The sequence below is a fragment of the Venturia canescens genome, chromosome 3, assembly GCF_019457755.1.
Source record: "Venturia canescens isolate UGA chromosome 3, ASM1945775v1, whole genome shotgun sequence".
In the NCBI taxonomy this organism is placed as follows: domain Eukaryota; kingdom Metazoa; phylum Arthropoda; class Insecta; order Hymenoptera; family Ichneumonidae; genus Venturia; species Venturia canescens.
This window is the reverse complement of record NC_057423.1, coordinates 20,416,220-20,436,421: the sequence shown is the minus strand read 5'-3', so window position 1 is coordinate 20,436,421 and position 20,202 is coordinate 20,416,220. Positions and strand designations below refer to the sequence as shown.

The 20,202-nt window shown below is 34.0% G+C and overlaps 1 protein-coding gene across 12 annotated transcripts in view; it reads left to right on the top strand.

Moving 5' to 3' along the window:
- LOC122408384 (calcium/calmodulin-dependent 3',5'-cyclic nucleotide phosphodiesterase 1-like) overlaps positions 1-20,202 on the top strand; it is an 885,001-nt gene that overhangs the window by 504,321 nt on the left and 360,478 nt on the right. For all 12 annotated transcript variants that reach the window (XR_006260480.1, XM_043415134.1, XM_043415133.1 and 9 more), the window contains one exon: positions 15,906-16,019. Coding sequence is in view for 11 of the 12 variants with exons in the window: in XM_043415134.1 (XP_043271069.1) it covers positions 15,906-16,019 (114 nt within the window). In the remaining variant the exon portion in view is untranslated. The remainder of the gene's footprint in view (positions 1-15,905; positions 16,020-20,202) is intronic.

Sequence of the window (20,202 nt, the reverse complement as noted above, 5' to 3'; positions counted from 1 at the left end):
CAATTAAACCAGAGTACGAGAAATATTGTCCAGTGCGAATATATTGTCAGTGGCGTGGTTATATATCATATGTACATTAGGGTGGCCCTTAATATGGGTGAAAAAAAAATTGATCGCGCCGCCCCCCAAAACGGTTCCAAATGATAAAAAAAAATCTACGCAAAGCCGTAGCTATGTCCGGTAAGAGGAAGACATGCCTGTAAGCATGAACTTGGATTTAAATATCAATTTTTCTGCATGTTTTAGTAATTTTTAAAAATGTTGTATTTCAGTGAAAAATGGTCGTATAGAGGTCTAAAAAAATGCATTTTGAAGCTTCAGGTTTCTATTTTCAAGATCTTATGACGAAAAAAATGCAGAGCTACATGTTGTGCGCAATTTTGAGAAAAAGTGCGAGAAAAAAAAAGCAAATTTGTATGCTTTTTTATCAATCCCACAAGCGTAGATTTATTTTTTTCAACTAAGCCATGGTATGGAACGGATAGCTAGTTTATTAAGCTTCAATTTGCTTTTTTACAAACTTCGGTAGGACCATTTTTTGCTGAGATGTTGAACTTTGAATTAAGAAGAACTCTTTTGTCTTTGATTGACGATATCTCAGCAACCAATGGTCGCACAGGAAATTCAAGGGCAGTTCTGAAAACTGGAATGAATGTCCTACAAGATTCCGTTGCGATCTTGAAGGTGAAATTTTCCTTTCATCCTTGTCGTGAATTTAAACAAATAGGAAAAAATGTATTTTATGGTTTTTCAGAAAGTCAACAGTCAAATTTCAAATAATCATGAAATGACTGATGTTGAGTATGCCATTTACAGCTCAATATACCCCCAAAAACCCTGCCGAAGTTACATTTCGATCTAACCAATCGTTTCTTCGTTGCAACCGATCAAACATTAATCAAATCGGAGGGTCACGTTTTTTACGTTAAACGAGTCATGATCATGACAAAAATGAAAAATGAAAAATTTCCAAGTTTTTTCTACATTTTTCCCATAAATAAGGTTGAAATATACAAAAAAAAAATTCCGAAAGTTTTTGATGAAAATTGATTGTTTTTCTTAAGGCTTCCAACATTGAGAGCTTCTGAAAAACCATAAATTACCTTTTTTTTCCTATTTTTTTAAATTCACGACAAAGATGGAATAAAAAATGGATCTTCAAGATTGCAACGGAACCTTGTAGGACATTATTCCAATTTTCAGAACTGCCCTTGAATTTCCTGTGCGACCATTGGTTGCTGAGATATCGTCGATGAAAGACAAAAGAGTTTTTCATTCAAAGTTCAACATCTCAGCAAAAAATGGTCCTACCCAAGTTTTAAAAAAAGCAAATTGAAGCTTAATAAACCAGCTATCCGGACCATACCATGGCTTAGTTGAAAAAAATAAATCTACGCTTATGGAATTGATAAAAAAGCATAAAAATTTGCTGTTTTTTTCTCGCACTTTTTCTCAAAATTGCGCATAACATGTAGCTCTGCATTTTTTTCGTCATAAGATTTTGAAATTAGAAACTTGAAGCTTCAAAATGCGTTTTTTTAGACCTCGATACGACCATTTTTCACTGAAATACAACATTTTTAAAAATTACTAAATCATGCAGAAAAATTGATATTTAAAACCAAGTTCATGCTTACAGGGACGTCTTCCTCTTACCGGACATAGCTACGGCTTTGCGTAGATTTTTTTTTTATCATTTGGAACCGTTTTGGGGGGCGGGGCGATTAATTTTTTTTTTTTACCCATATTAAGGGCCACCCTAATGTACATAGGTTATATATGCGAATAAATAGAACAAAAATACACGCAACTGTTAGAATGATATATATATTATTAATTCGTTCCCTAATATGTGTCCTATGATCTTCTACTCCTTCATGATGATTGTGGTAACATGATTCGAGAGGTTTCTAACCATGATATTGAATTGCACATTCTGTAAATCAAATTTTCAAAAAAAATGTGGTCTTGGTATAGTGTGTAGTTATTCTTTTCCCATTAGGTCTGTTGAGCGATAAATTTGGAAACTTTTCCAGAAAGCCTTTGGATGCTTTTTTGCTGATGATATGAAAAGTCGTATCTTAGGAATGCGGTATGCAAACACAAATTTTGATAACAAAACTTATAGAATGACATGTATGTTGAGTATTTCCACTTTGCAAACTACAAATATGGAATTATTATAAAAAAAATTCATTCCGATAAGTCTACAGTTGCTCAGTTTCGGATGCGATCAAATATAATGCCTACCAACATCCTCAGAAACTTACAGAATTGCTGAATGCAATGTGCGCTATGTCATTCTAATGTAACATCATGACTTTTGACAACTTTTCATTATAATGCTGTAGATTCGGAACATTGGAATACTGCAAAAATCTGCAAACTATACAATTTAAATACTGTGCCATTCATTTTACATTTTGACTCTATCTGTAACATCTATATTATGCAGCAAAAAATTGATTATAATAGTCTTCAGTTGCTCATTTATGGATAGATTTGAAATTGCTGTCTTCGAACTTCATTGCGCAGATACATTGAACTGCAGCAGATACCTGCGAACTCTGAAATTTCTGTGGATAAATATATATGCGACGGATCACCCCTTATCTTTGATTATGGTAATATGCAATGGAACTTGTTTCGGCAAGTTTTTAAGTGTTCTTTTCAAATAGTATTGAATTTTGTATGACTGATATACAGCGAATACTTCTAAACTTTGATATTTCTGTGTTGCAGCATGTGTGCCAATCATTCAAATCATTTACTCCAACCGTATCATGTAATCTAGAAAATTCATCACAAAAGTCTTCCGCTTTTCTAAATACTTCAATTTTCCTTTTTCTACTCCATTGTGAGTTTTCGAATTTCTAAATTCATTTCTGAATTGTCCTGAAATGGTTTTCCTCCAAAACCAATGCAGGTACCTTAAACGTCTTTGAATTCTGTTGCTCTGTTGAATTAAGTTCGCTTAATTTTTTTTGCTGCTTTAAGTTCTGGCATAACAAATGTTAGAAGTTTTCGGGAACTTTTTTTCAGCAACTATCAAACTGTGGATAATTGGACCTCAGCGGCCACTTGCAAACTTTGGAAATATATTTCATTGGGGGCATTTTTTGGATGAAATGAAATCTCTAGATTCAGAATGCAAAAGCGACATTTAAAGTGGGTAAATCTGTTGGATTTTTCGTGTCTTGAATTTGATCTATCTTTCTTTTGAATTTTGAAGAAAAGGGATAAATAAAATCTGTTCTATTAAGGAAATCTTTACGACAGTTCTTTCTTGCTATAAAGACTTGGAAAAAATCGCCAAAGGCCAAGGCCAAGGTGACGAAATATTTCCAGTACAATTTTGACAAAAAATAGATCTTTTGTCGCAGAAACCAACGTTATAAGCCGAAAATCATATTACAGCCCACAAGACGCATTTTTTCACTCACTTGGGTTCCTATTACACAAAACATATTAGAAGATAAGGGGGAAAATCACCAACGTGAAAGAACAAACCAGTACCGAAATATTTCCAGTAGAATTTTGACGAAAAATAGGTCCTTTTTCGTGGAAACCACCGTTATAAGCAGTAAATCGTAAATAATTCATAGGAATTTAAATTAAAATTATATAGTCATCAAAACATGAATAAGGAACTTTCGAGAAAAAAGACGTGATATCAAACCATAATCTTCCCCTAGGGAAAAAAAAGGTTGGGACAAGTACATTGTTGGTGTCGTGTTTGCTGATAATTCCATCCATAAAAACAAACTTGGAAACCGATGCCTCATTCTTCTTATTTGATTCGAACAGCTAAATCAATTGAAAAAAATTCCATCTCATTTACGTGCAGCATTAAAGTTTATTATATCAATTCGAGACCAAGTATTTTCTAATGAATTGAAAAAAGTTTAGTGCTACACTTGAATTACGTGCAGCACTAAAATTTATGATATCAATCGAAGGACAAGTAATTTATGAGTAATTTCAAATTTCAACATTATGGAATTGTTCTAAGAAGCTTTTAAATCCAAAAAAATCACATTCAAGCTAGTCATTTCTTACTCTATGGTGGCAAAGACATATAAGAAAATCGATTCTTTTCAGACTTTCAGGAACTTCTGATATTATTCACAATATTCAACCTCGATTGGATCGATACAAATTATGTTTAAATATGAGTTAAATGTACTTATGCGGCCCGCCATTATTCATTCAAATAAAAACCAATCATAAAAAAACGAAATTCTACGGCAGCATCCGGTTAAAAATTTAATGAAATGCGTTTTATTATTAGTGTAATGTTCTTAATAATAGTATAGGTTAGTTATGCCGAATGAAATTCATTCGCTGGAAGAAGTGACAAGTACAAATTCCCGTCAAACTGGGGAGTTATTTTGGAAGCTCGAACATATTTAATGTGCAAAATGTTTTTTATTCATAGATGTACAAGAACATGCCTTGTATATTACAGGACAATTCGTTTCCATTCTTATTAAATTAGTGCAATCAAGGGAAAATTAGCTGAAGATAAATTCCCTCTGCATGAATATTGGTGCTCCATCAGTTCTAGAAAAGCCCTGATTTTTATTTAAATGAACAATTTTAATAGAAAGTGATGGGCCGGACAAGTACTTTTAACTCATATTTAAACATAATTTGTATCGATCCAATCGAGGTTGAATATTGTGAATAATATCAGAAGCTCCTGAAAGTCTGAAAAGAATCGATTTTCTTATAAGTCTCTGTCACCATAGAGTAAGAAATGACTAGCTTGAATGTGATTTTTTTGGATTTAAAAGCTTCTTAGAACAATTCCATAATGTTGAAATTTGAAGTTACTCATAAATTACTTGTCCTTCGATTGATAACATAAATTTTAGTGCTGCACGTAATTCAAGTGCAGCACTAAACTTTTTTCAATTCATTAGAAAATACTCGGCCTCGAATTGATATAATAAACTTTAATGCTGCACGTAAATGAGATGGAATTTTTTTCAATTGATTTAGCTGTTCGAATCAAATAAGAAGAATGAGGCATCGGTTTCCAAAATGATTTCAAGCGCGATTGTTCGGTTTTTTATTTTTTTCTTGTTATTTGATTGTTTTGACACTTTAAAAAATAGATACAGATTAGTTTTTTTTAAAGATAATGTTTTTTCAAGATTAGTGAAATTTTTTGCGAATTGTTGTGTATATTTTTTTCTATAAAATACTTTTTTTGACAATTTTTTAAAAGAATTATTTTTAAAGATTTCGTATGGATAAAATTATCAGCAAACGAGGGACCATCAATGTACTTGTCCCAACCTGTTTTTTCCTAGGGGATATAATGATTTGGTAAACAATATAGATGGGTGAAATTTATGGATAAAATTGAACAATTAAACGAACGGACAAAGAAATGAAATGAACGATCTTTTAATACTTGCCGTGCCTTTTTTTCTTTGAGAAGTTATTTACTGATTTCACTTCTTTTTGAGAGTGACAACTATATAGGAACCGTATTTCATTCACTGTATTTGGCAATTTCAGAAAACGACCTCATTTTTTTATATTTTCAAGTGTTTTATTTATAATGTCAATATAGAAAATCATTGGAAACTACGGTCGCGACCTTTTAATACGTGGTGTTTCTTTTTTACTTTTTCAATTATTTTTTTTTCTGATTTCACTTATTTTTAAGAAGCGGGACAATAACGAAAGTTATTAAAACGATTTGTTTGAAGTTGAGTGCTTGTCTCTATGTGACAAAATCAATCAACACAGCCAATTTTTCTATGTAGACGGACGAAAACTGTGCGGTTATGTTCATGTGAGTTGAAACCTTTTACAAGCAAGAATGGGGCCGATTTTGATAATCCATTCAGCATATCAAATTTTCCAATGAAAGAGTGGGAAATTCTTGTGCAATGGGATGATATTTCAATTTTCTATTCCTTTTTTTGAAAAGCTCCATTTGTTCACTTGGAAAATTGATTTTTGAAACGATCTTCTTCTTACTTCTCTTTCAATGGATTCCATGTTGACATGGATACTGTCAATGGTTTGCAATGTCCAAGGAGACGTTTTCATGGTATTCAATGTCTAAGATGACAGCTTTATAGTTATTGGTATGCAGTGATATTTGTTCATGGTCTTCTGTAACAACAGGACCTGCCTCGTCAATGTAAACTATTAAATCCCCGATATAGATATCGATAACTATGAGGAAATATATTGCAAACCATTTCATCGTTTACCTAAATATCGGGAAATATAAAATTGTCGACGATATATTGAAAAATATGAAGGCATGCACCTAGACGTCGAAAACCCTATAGTCGCCGACCTAGACATCGAAAACTATAGAGCCGTCGACCTAGATATCGAAAACCATGGAGTCATCAATCTAGACATCGAAAACCATGTGGTCGTCAACCTAGACATCAAAATCCTTCGAAAAACTTACTACACTATCGGAAACTATGGCGCCGTTGACCTTCATATCCGAAACCATGGACAAATTCACTTCAATATCGGAAACTATGGAGCTATGGACCGGGATAGTAAAAAATATGAAGTCGTCGACGTAGTCCTCGAAAACAATGGGAATACATACCTGGATATTGAAAACTGCGGAATCGTTGACCTAGACCTCGAAAAACATAAAAAACATACCAAAACGACGGAAGCCATGGAGAAATACCTGGACCACGAAAACCATGAAGGAACATGTCTAGACATTGAAAACCATGGAGGAATATATCTAGATAGCAAAACCCATGGATGAATTATCCTAGACCACGAGAACCATGGAGAAACATACTTGGACATTGAAAACTGTGGAACCGTCGATCTCGACAGAGCAATTTTCGAATGAGCAATTTGAATAAAAAGTGATGGGCCGGACAAGTACGTTTAAGACATATTTGAACATAATTTGTACCGATCCAATCGAAGTTGAATGTTGTGAATAATACCAGGGGATCCTGAAAATCGGAGGGGAATCGATTCTTTAAAGTGTGTACCTTGTTGAAGTAACGAATGACTTTCATGTGAATTTTTAATGAATGCATTTCCATTAATTTTTTAGTAATTTTGATGAAACGTTGTGAGCCCGACAAGGATTCTCAACGCTCATTTGTCGCCGGAGATTATATTTCGAATAACCGATAAATACTTGACCTCGAATTGATATAATACATTTTAGTACTGCACGTAACTTCCGTTATGACTTTTTTTTAATTAACTTTTTTCTTGAAAATAATTATCATGAGTTTCAATTAAAGTTTCCGATTTATTCAATAAATATTCCAAATTATCAATAAAAACTTGGCCTCTAATTGATATCATACATTTTTATACTGCATGTAACTTGGATAGTACATTTTTCAATTTGTTCAATATTTATGAATTTTTTTGAAAATTTTTATTTTTCTTTACAGAATTTTTTTCGATTGTTTTTTATTGTTGAATTTTTTTGAACTTTTCAATTTTTCGTTTATTATTTCTATATAATTTTTTTCCTGGTTCTGAATCTTTTTTCTATGTCATCCAGAAACAAGGGACCATCAACGGACTTGTCCCAACCTTTTTTTCCCAAGGGGAAGTTTATGGTTTGATATCACGCCTTTTTTCTCAAAAGTTCCTCATTTATGTTATGACGGTTATAGGATTTTAGTTTAAATTTCTATGAATTATTTGCTTAGTACATTTTTATAGATTCCATTCTAATACGAACATTTTTTTATGGGATAATTTTTTTCATGAAATTATCAGCAAATAAGGGACCATCAATGTACTTTTCACAACCTTATTTTCCCTGGATATGATGTTCGGCTTATAAAGTTGGTTTCCACCATAGAAAACCAATTTTTCGTAAAAATTGTAGTGAAAATATTTCGTCACAAGTCTGCCCTTGAACTTTGGCGATTTTTTCTCTTATACTCTAATATGTTATTCCTATTAGGAACTCAACAGCATGGAGAAATCCGGGATGAGGCCCGAGAAATTAATTTCGGTTTATAATGTTGGTTTCCACGTAAAAGACCAATTTTTCTTCAAAATTGTACTGAAAATATTTAGGCACTGGTTTGGTCTTGGACTTTGGTGATTTTTCTCCTTGTCTTCTAATATGTTTTGTCTATTGGGAACCCAAGAGCATGAAGAAATGCGTGTTGTGGGCCGTAATATGATTTTCGGCCTATAACGTTGGTTTCCACGAAAAACAACAAATTTCTCGTCAACATTGTACAGAAAATATTCCGTCACAGGTCTGTCCATGGATTTGGGCGATTTTTTTTCTTCTACTCTAATCTGCTATGCTTATTGGGAACACAAGAGAACGGTAGAAAGCGGGTTGAGGGCCGAGATATGATTTTCGGCTTATAACGTTGGTTTCCACGAAAAAGGACCATTTTTCGTCAAAATTTTACTGAAAATATTTCGGCACAGGTTTGTTCTTGGACTTCGGTGATTTTTCCCCTTGTCTCCTAATATGTTTTGTCTATTAGGAATCCAAGAGCACGGTGGAAAGTGGGTTGGAGGCCGAGATATGATTTTCGGCTTATAACGTTGGTTTCCCCGAAAAAAGACCGATTTTTCGTCAAAATTATACTGGAAATATTTCGGCACTGGTTTGTTCTTGCACGTCGGTGATATTTCTCCTTATTTTCTAATCAGTTTTGTGTATTAGGAACCCAAGAGTGTGAAGAAATGCGTTTCGTGGGCTGTAATATGATTTTCGGCTTATAACGTTGGTTTCCGTGAAAAAAGATCTATTTTTCGTCAAAATTGTACTGAAAATATTTCGTCACCGGTCTGTCCGTGGCCTTTGGCGATTTTTTCCAAGTCTTCATACCAAGAAAGAACTGACGTAAAGATTTCCTTAATAGAACAGATTTCATTTATCCCTTTTCTTCAAAATTCAAATGAAAGATAGATCAAATTCAAGACACGAAAAATCCAACAGATTTGCCCACTTTGAATGTCGCTTTTGCATTCTGAATCTAGAGATTTCATTTCATCCAAAACGTGCCCCCAATGAAATATATTTCCAAAGTTTGCAAGTGGCCGCTGAGATCCAATTATCCACAGTTTGATAGTTGCTGAAAAAAAGTACCTGAAAACTTCTAACATTTATTATGCCAGAACTCAAAGCAGCAAAAAAAACTAAGCGAACTTAATTCTACAGAGCAACAGAATTCAAAGACGTTTAAGGTACCTGCATTGGTTTTGGAGGAAAACCATTTCAGGACAATTCAGAAATGAATTTAGAAATTCGAAAACTCACAATGGAGTAGAAAAAGGAAAATTGAAGTATTTAGAAAAGCGGAAGACTTTTGTGATAAATTTTCTAGATTACATGATACGGTTGGAGTAAATGATTTGAATGATTGGCACACACGCTGCAACACAGAAATATGAAAGTTTGGAAGTATTCGCTGTGTATCAGTCATACAAACTTCAATACTATTTGAAAAGGAACACTTAAAACCTTGCCGAACCAAGTTCCATTGCATATTACCATAATCAAAGATAAGGAGTGATCCGTCGCATATATATTTATCCACAGAAATTTCAGAGTTCGCAGGTATCTGCTGCGGTTCAATGTATCTGCGCAATGAGCTTCGAAGACAGTAATTTCAAATCTATCCATAAATGAGCAACTGAAGACTTTTATAATCAATTTTGTACTTCATATATATGTTAAGGTTAGAGTCAAAATGTAAAATGAATGGCACAGTATATAAATTGTATAGTTTGCAGATTTTCGTTGTATTTCAATGATCCAAATCTACAGCTTTATAATGAAAAGTTGTCAAAAGTCATGATGTTGCATTAAAATGACATAGAGCACATTGCATTCAGAAATTCTGTAAGTTTCTGGGGATGTTGGTAGGCATTATATTTGATCACATCCAAAACTGAGCAACTGTAGACTTATCGGAATGAATTTTTTTTATAATAATTCCATATCTGTAGTTTGCAAAGTGGAAATACTCAACATACATGTCATTCCATAAGTTTTGTTATCAAAATTTGTGTTTGCACACCGCATTCCGAAGATACGACTTTTCATATCATCAGCAAAAAAAGCATCCAAAGGCTTTCTGGAACAAGTTTCCAAATTTATCACTCGACAGACCTAATGGGAAAAGAATAACTACCCAGTATACCAAGACCAGAAATTTTTTTGAAAATCTGATTTACAAAATGTGCAATTCAAGATTATGGTTACAAACCTCTCGAATCATGTTACCACAATCATCATGAAGAAGGAGTAGAAAATCATAGGACACATATTAGGGAACGAATTAATAATATGTATCGATCCGCTGCAAAACTGATGGGGTGAAAACAAAGATCGGAGAGGGCAGAGCCAAACTGAATATCAAGCAAAATATGGGGATGTTTAAAAATAATGATGACACAAGAAATAAATCAGAAACCATTTACTCGGATAAAGTTTCTAATATCATTCTAACAGTTGCGTGTATTTTTGTTCTATTTATTCGTATATATAACCTATGTACACATGATATATAACCACGCGACTGACAATATATTCGCACTGGACAATATTTCTCGTACTCTGGTTTAATTGAAGGATTATTTCAGTTAACACTTATTTCCAATCGAACGAAATAATGAAATCTTGAAAAGTTTCGTTCACATATATGCATCGCGCATTTTTTATATTCTTTTTCACACACACATCACAGACTACATTTACGCGGCCGCTTTGATACCAGTTTAATATATCACAAATAACAAAATAAATAGTAATATACACTTCTTTAGATGACGAAAATTTTTTTTTTATTGATCCCGCACGCACTTCGTAATCTCGAAACTCTGTTCATACGATCAAAAACTGACACATGGTTTGTACATATTGTAACGGTACGTTTGTGCTTGTGCACACCGTCACGCCAAGATTTGAGCAATTCTATAATAAAGAAGAGCGGGCATGAAGGAAAAACAAAAGTAAAATGAAATTAGATTGAAATGACAAATGTTTTATTCAATTTTTAATTGTTTCAAACCAAATTACAAAAATAAAGGCTTTTTATTTGAAATCGAGTTTTTCCGCTTTAATTAATCGCATGTAAAATTTTATTTCCGGTATTTTTCTCCACACATAAAGAAAATAATTTTCGCAGAATTAATTATGATGAATTTCGCAGTGAATTTAAGCTCGCTTTTGTTTGAATAATGATAGTTTCGCTTGCAATAATAATAATTCAATAATTCTCGCCAACGCTGGTCTTGATAAATTTTTAATTAATTTTGTTTGATAATTCGATCATTTGATAATTTGATAATTGAGCTATAATTCTTAGAAACTCACTTTTTGACTCTATACAATCCAAATTAATTGTTCGAGTGGATTTTTCTGATCGATCTCACTCTTTTGACTCGATATAATTCAAATAAATTGTTTTCAGTGAGTTAAATTTGTTTTGAATAATTTATTTAGCTCAAAATGATAAATGACTCGAAATTGTCTCGTTTTGAGAATAAAGAAAATTTGTTTGATTTCAATGATTTCTACTGAATTTGATCACTACTCAAAAAACAATAACTCATTGATGGAAAAGAATCCACCCAGAGATCTTGAGACAGAACGAAGCCGAACTGTCCCGGCCCCTCTGGCGTGGAAAGGTAGGAGTCCTACCCAAGAATCTTGTGACCGAACGAAATCGAACGGCCACGGCCCTCTTGGATAGAAAAAAAATTGGAAATCTACCAGGAATCTTGAGACAGAACGGAATCGAACTGTCCCGGCCCTCCTGGATAGATCGGAAACTCTCACCTAAGAATCTTGAGTTCAAACGAAATCGAATGAACCCGGCCCTCTTAGCGTGAGAGAGGAAAGGTGTTATTCTATTCGAATTCTGAGTGGGATAATAGCGATGTTATTTTGCTCTTTGTTTTTATGAGCGATTGTGAAAATAAGCAAGAATTTTATGTTTCTTTATTCTTTAAATTTGGGCGAGTTCACGCGGCGAGATCCGGAGGCAAGACTGGCTTTTGGTTATGGCATGCGAGTCGAGCTCTCAGGGATTCGAGACGTGACTGGCTCCTAGCGTGGCGAGATTCGATATGAGACAAGCTCCTAGCGTGGCGAGATTCGATATGAGACAAGCTACTAGAGCTTCTGCGCTCGGGTTTTTATACTCTCCCGAACAAAGGAAATAATAATAATAATGCGCTTGGACTTTGTCCCTCACTCTAATTCGCTGCGCGACTTAATCTTGAACCAGGGACTCCCACTCTAAATTCTCTGATTGGTGCGCTAACTCCCCCGCGTGGGTCCCAATTGGCTGAGTCGAGCTGTAGTCACACCGCGCATGTGCAAGAATTCAATATAATTCAATAAACTCAATTTTTATTGTTTTTATGCACAATTCGTATCTTTTTCAATTATTTTGCTATGATTTCTAACAAATTTCTAAACAATAACATTTTTATTTCATTTTAATTAATTATTTGCTCGTGACTGCGTCTATTGCACGTGCCTGTGAAAGTAGGTCATCGCGCATGCGCATTGTGCACGCTCGATTTTTCAAAGAAAAGTTTTCTTAAGTTTTTAAATAATTTTAATCTGAAATTTTCACCAAATTGTCCACAATACGTTTCTTTAACAATCCGCATCATTATTTTCAATAAGAAAGAGTTTATTTAATTGAAATTGAATAAAATCAAGAACTTTGAGAATCTAGGGAGTTTTGGTAAAATGAAATTGAGTTGGCAGCGCTGAGCGCCTCACTTCCCGAGCGCCGCTTCGCGAAGTGACAGTTTTTCAACATGGCCGCCGGTGTAAACACTCGTGCGTGCCATGTCGTCGAAATAAGTGTTTAAGAGTGTGTTTCGCTTCAATATATATATTGTAACGGTACTATTTTGTGTCAGAACACCCCGTTACGCGTAGATTCGAGCTTCTTATAAAATAAAGGAGCAGGCATGAAAGAAAAACAAGAGTGCGAGGAAAGATCTGTGAAAAATCAGAAGTTTTATTCAAAAAAGACAATTTTTTGGTTGTTTTCTGTGAGTTGCTTACAAAGGAGAATGTTATTTGCTCAAGCAAAAGAACTTTTCCTTTTTGCTTTTGGTATTTTTCGCACGTAAATGACTTAATCTCGCATTTAAAGAATAGTAAGAGCAAATTTCTCAAAATAAGGTAAATTTCTCAATTAAAGAATTAAATTTCGCAATTAAATTTCGCAAATCGGGAATTAACTTTCGCCAATAACGGATTAAATTTCACAAATAAATCTCGCAGATACTAAATTTGGTTTTGCAATGAAGCAATTATATTTCGCAAATTAAAGAATTAATTTCAGAAGTTAAAGAATTAATTTCGCAAATTAAGGAGTTTCGGTACAGGCGATACAATGTTGCCATGCTAATCCATGCTAAAAAAATTCAAAAATTCAAAAAGTTCAGAATTTTATAAAATTTGGTGAACAGATTCTTTAGTGCCAAATTTGACGACACAAATTTTTTAAGATTTTTCTTCTACACAGTTATCCAGTAATTGATCACTATAGTTTACGTGTATAAGCATAGCGTTTCCATATATATAGGTATACATTCCAGGCATGAGAAATCTGCTTTAATGCGTAATTACTCGATAACTAAGTAGATGAAAATTTTGAAAAAATTTGAGTTTTCGCACTTGATGTTGAAGAACATTATCACCAAATTTCATCAATTTCTTAATATTTTGACTTCTGTACTGAAACTCCTTAAAGAATTAATTTCACAAATTAAAGAAAATAAATTTCGCAAACTAAGATTTTCGCAACTAACGAATTTTGACTACGCAATTAATTTTCCCAAATAAAGAATTAACTTTCGCAAATAATTAAATTTCGCAAATGAAGAATTGAATTTCGCAATTAAATTTGAGTTTCGCGATTAAAGAATTAAATTTGAATTTTGCAATTAAATTAAAGAATTGAATTTCGCAATTAAATTTGAGTTTCGCAATTAAAGAATTAAATTTGAATTTCGCAATTAAAGAATTAAATTTTCGCAATTAAAGAATTAAATTTTCGCAATTAAATTTGAATTTCGCACGCAGTTTAGAATTTTACGATTTCATACAAAAGTGAAGTAGATCTTAATTGTTTGCCTTAAACGTTGGCACCTATCAACCGGAATTCAATCCACCCAGGAATCTTAAGGCAGAACGAACCCGAACTGCCCCCACCCTCCTGGCATGAAGGGAAGGATTCCCCCAAGAATCTTGTGACCGAACGGAGCAGAACGGTCGCCGCCCTCTTGGCAGGAAAGGATGGGTAATCTGGCAGAAATCTTGGTCCAGAACGAAATCGAACTGTCCCCGCCCTTCTGGTCAGATCGGTGCCCCAGGGTGGAAATCTTGAACCCAAACGGAACCGAATGGGGCCTGCCCTTCCAAACTGAGTCGGTGGTAGTCTACGTTTTGCAAAGCGGATTCTGAGTTACGAAGTTAGAATCAGCTGGAAAAATTGCGTGTGCGGATCTGAGTTGCTCAGTCTTAGATCGGTGTGCGTAAGCGAGTCAAGCGTAATGAGGGCAAGACTGGCTCTCGAGACTAGCTCTCGACGCCTTTTTATATGTGAAATAACAAGGGAGAATAATGATAATAATTTTTGGCGGAATGCGCCAATTTTCCTGATTCGCTATTGAATTTAATCTCGAACTCTTTGTTTGCTCTAAAATTTCTAATTGGCCAATTTTATCTTCGGTGTGCTTTATTATTGGTCGCTTGCTTTCGACCAATCGTGACTTTTTAATTTAATGAAATGCGCTTGTGCGGTAATTCACAATCGCCAATCAAAACTACTTAATTTTCCCATTGGTTGTTCGAAGAATTCGCCTATTGGCTGAATTTTTTGATTAGCTCTTGCGAGCCTGGTCGCAACAGCGCGCAAAACCTGATTGAATTTGAAATCATTGCTTCGCAATGATTTGATAAATTTTTCTTGTTTTTTAAAATGAATTTGCTCTGAAATTGCTACTAATTGATTCGCACAAATATTTCTTTACATCTCCGTCTTTTGTCGTTAGAAAACTGAATTCATTAATGAAAATTATTGAAAATTGGCTTTTCTGGTGATCTACGTGGCGTGGGTCGATAAGCGAGCCCGTACGCTGGCGCCTCTCTTTGAGTGATACGCATATCTCTAATTGCCGTCGGTACGGCCGCATGCTCTGTTATCTAGTTCGTCTCAATATGTATATCGGTCGAATTTATGACTGTTGTTACCAGCTGTGCTGCGCCGTTTGCTACGTTCTGAAGTTGACGTCAGATTTCCAATCATCAACAACTAATTTCTACAACCAATCACAACGTCTAGAAATGGATGTCGTCAAATCCAACGAATCAGAAACTCGAGAGCATCAAAGTGCCTTTGATGGTGTTTATAAATACAGACGCATAAATTCTTGAATGTGTTGGTAACTTTTGCATAATCTTGAGCCCGTGCAAAGTTTTTTCTCAGCAAATACGCCACCGATCATGCTGATTTAGGGCGGAATCGAAAGAGAATTACTCAATTGGCTTAAACTTCAATTTTCAAGTTGCTAAATGGCTCCTGAGCTTCGCAATTCAATAAAATCACATGCCAATTTTACCCCCACCACGGCGAATCGTTTTATTCAGAGAAAGTATAGTCTCGGCGAGAGTCTCGGGCCAGCAGACGACAGGGCTGTCAATGTACTTGTCCCGAGACTCTACCGAGTCTCTTGATAAACAAATTTCAAAAAAAAAAAAAAAATGAGAAATGGTGAGATTTACCAAACTTGGTAATTGGTCATATAAGTTTCCCCGTGTAGCTTCAACATGAATTTTAGAAACAATGTATCAATTATGATGCCCGAACTATTCTCAAAAAATTCATTATTGTCGTCATAATACTGTTTTAATTTTGCAGACTACGATGTCTATTGCGGCAGCTTGAGCATGGTGAAATCTCTGCCGATCTACTGCAACGGAATCTGCATTATGCAGCCCGCGTTCTCGAAGCTGTTTTTATCGATGAGACCAAGTAAGTGATGCTTTGTTATTCAGGAATTAAACCATAAAAACCCACGAGGTTACAAAATGGACAATCAAATCATTAATAAACTAGTAATGGAAGCCGGTTTGAAATGTCACGGAGAATAACTTGTATTTTGAGGTGTCGCTGATGAGTTACGAAAATCGTGAACTACGAAATCAATCATCAATAAAATAATGAACTATTTTCCAGTTGTTACTTATTCATTTACTGTTATGCTTTAGAATCAATGAAGTGAAGCATATCCGATTTAGTCGTATATCTAATGATGGATTGTCTCTTACTCAAGGTAATCTGCAAATCTTAGAAGTTCAAAAAAAGTAAAAAAATTCCATTTCATTTAAGATAACAGCAAGTTTATTCTATCGACTGAAAATTATTTCAATTTGTATCGAAGGTTTACTCATGATTGGAACGATTATTTTGTTCCTTGGAACTTGAAGCTTAATTCGTAATGCACATGGTTCTGCACATGCAAAATACAACAAAATTCAAATGCAAGAAAATACAACAAGATATTATTTGTTTACGTTTAGTTATTTCAAAAACTGAATCATAGACAAACGAACTCAATGTTCTTTTTTCACTTATGACCGACATTGTATGAATTAAAGCGTTTTTCACGGGAACGTAACATATTGTTATTTAATGTAACAGTATTTCTTAGTGTTTATGAATATGAAGCGAGTACAACTATACATTTTTCTTTCTCAAATAAAAATTCTCAAATTCAAATCAGGGCTGAATTGCAACTTTAATATGTTGAATCAAAATAATCATATGATGAATTAACTGAAACACCTTTGTGATCAAACATTTATTAATTCATTTTCAACTTCTTTTACGCATATTACCATCTTTTTATAATATCTTCATTTCAGGAGAAATGCTGTCTTAGGATAAAAAATATAAATTTTATAATCAAGGAATATAATAGAAAAAAATTTAAATCCCTCGATGCTTAGGTGAGATGGAGATGAAACGGGGTACTTAAGAAAATATCGTGCTTTTCAGTGGTTAGGGAAGCTTTATTTGTATTTTGCGTTTAGCAACCAAGGGATTCATGTATGTATCGTGAGTTTTTGTAATTTAAAAAAAAAATGGAGTCAAAACGAGGATCTTTAAAAATTTGTGATTTTTTTCTACTGTAATTTCAATTTTTTCATACAAATATTAATGGTTATCATATAAAATTATTGTAATGTTTCAAGGGCGAAAAAAATAGCTCACGGAATATTGCGTTATGTCGAAGTTCAATACACTTTTTCTATTTCTTTTCATATATAATCGAGTTATGCATCGCGTTTTTCCTCAATTTAAAAAAAATTAAAAAATTCACAGATAGGGCAAAAAAATGAAAAAGAAAATTATATTTACTTATGTAGTCGACTTTTCCTCGGTGCCCGTTTCACCCCAGTTGCATTTATACTTAAAATTCGTATTATCATTGATTCGAACAAAATGTTGGGTTTTTTCAATCAGACATGAAGCTCGTCTTTTATTAAGTTACCACTTATGCTTGTGGTTTTGGTTATGAGGGGTGCAGAACATCAAGTCTTTTACCTCCTTCCCCTTCTGTTGGTGAGCATAAATCACAGTAGCCAAATATCGGGTGAAGAATTAGATAGTAAACATTGTAAGTATATCACGTCTCGGCCTCATAAGTAACCACGTGCCAGGGTGTTGCGGCCTAGTAAATCGTAAGTTCTCTCTACCTACGAAAAATCGGATGTCTTCATGAGAAATCATGATAAACCTGTGGAAAAAAATAGAGTTTTAAAGTGAATAAGTCGAGTATAATTTTAATTTTCTGTTTATATTCGTACAACTTTGTGACTTTTCGTGCACAATGTAAATCTTTTTGAAAATGCCGACCGATCACAATTTCGTCACTTTACTTTAACGTTTTTTTAAGTTAAGCTCTTGCCAAATTTTGAGAAGGAAGTGATTTTACAACTTAGAAATGAGATCTTTGAAGAGAGGACCGTTAGGTAAGTTTAGTTTAGAGCTGAACGGTAGAAAAGGTGGTTGTTTTATTTACTGTAAGTGTTGCATAATTTGTTTTATATGCACTATTTAGAATTACGATTATATCATATCTTCCGGTGAGATGCTACTTTGTCACCAAATGTTAATGACATGACGAAAAATCGTAGTGGTATCACCCAAATAACGACGCTGTAATTTAAGATCACTCTTAAAATGAGAAGATAGTGTCTTAATTCTCCACCAACAATCGCATACGAGTCAGATTTGTGCGACGTCATAAGCAAATGATATAAACAACGAAAATTATAAAAAACTATAATGTGACAACTTTCTATAGAAATGAATAGATTTATATAGCAACTTTATTTGTCAAGTGTCAATAAAAATACAATTCCGAGTCTGAGATTTGAAAAAATGGGGTGCCAGGAATTCGCGCAACTTCTTGCATATTATATAATACAGAAAAATTTGTAGCATTTTTTTTATGTTTTTCGAACAAAAAGTATTATTTAAAATCAATAAGGTTGCGGGTATGATCTACAATGAAAAAAAATCAATATTTGAGAGTTGGGAGAATATTTACATAATGGTTATCTGATATTATTTCGTCATGCTCGAAATAATATATTACACTACAAGGGCAGAAAGTTTGATATTCCTGCACTGTTCAGGGCTATCGAACGTCTGCCCGTGTGGTGTATACTATTTTTCTTTACAGCCGGTCGAAAGTACGTTTTTTCCGAAACATGCATCAATCGAAAGAAGATGTTTTGATGTCTGCCCCGACATTTGCTACACGAGCGAAGCGAGTGCTACTGGTCGGGGGCAGACATAAAAAAACAATATTAGCAAAGATAATTTATATGAATTCTTATGAACCTGAAAACAGATCATTATTCCGAACGACTATATTGATTTCATTAAACTGTTCATTTTATTTTTGGTCTTCGCATTGATTTCATCTGAAAGCACAAACATATGTCTGTGTTTCGGATTTGTAGCAATATAGTACTGTTTATAATGTGACATTTTCATAATATATTTCCGGATGAACAACATAACCTTATTCGTACAGTTTCCGGATGACTAGACACAGCCATTCAAAAATCTGTAGGCAATACTGATTCAAATGTCAAACATCAAAAGTAAAAAACATAATTACGTCAAAGCTTTCGGAATGCAGAGAAAAATGTTTGCTCCTGCTGAGACAAATGATGTGCGTGTAGTTTTAAGGTGGTTCCTCCACGAGACAGTTAAATTAGGAAATTATTTAAATTTGGCATACGTATTGTTTAATATATGAACAACACCTATATAAAATTTTAACAAGTTTCACCATCTCGAACCCGAGATATATGTAATTGAAGTTGACTCAATTAACACGTAGTATATGGACCATGCATAGGCAAACAGTACATTATTAATTCTACCGCTAGTACTAAAATTAGGAAGTTTATAAAAAACGAGGAGGAGCTAGAGCAGGATATCATAGATATTGTGAAAAAAATCAAGGTGATTGACCATCTAGTTTGACAGATATAGTCACGAGAAGTACGAAGGTTTAGGCTGCATACGATATATTTTGCAAGCGACAAGCGAATGTCGTCTGTATAGGCAACCTTTTCTGTGTGTTGAAGCGTAGCCCGGATAGTTCCGTCAAAAAATTTACTCGCGATGTCAGATCAAAAATACTTTTAGAATAAATTTTATGAAAGCAAATGATATTTGTGTACTATATCTACTGGCACCGAGTATGCATATAGGCTCTTTACAAAGTTATTAATTACGATCCTAACAAATTATGAACCCTTTTAATATGCAGACGGTACATTACTTTTGGTTGGGGTTGTCGTAGGGGATCGACCTTAACAGTGCAGAAATGTTGTACTTTCAGCGCTGAAATCGGTGCCAAAAGTACGTACTTCCGACCGAGGTGTAAAGAAAAACTTATTCTGTGATCATGAACTGTGATCATGACAGCTCCCTTTGTATTAAAATTCAATTCGTTTGAAATAATGAATCGCTTGAGATTCCTTGTTTTTTCTTTTTTTTTCAAGTGAGCAAATTCATAATGACATATTCTATTTTATTAAAGTAGATAGCTCACTTTATTGCGTCTTTATTCACTTATGTGCATTCATTTGGTCTAATCATTCATCAGAGCAATGGTTACTATGACTTT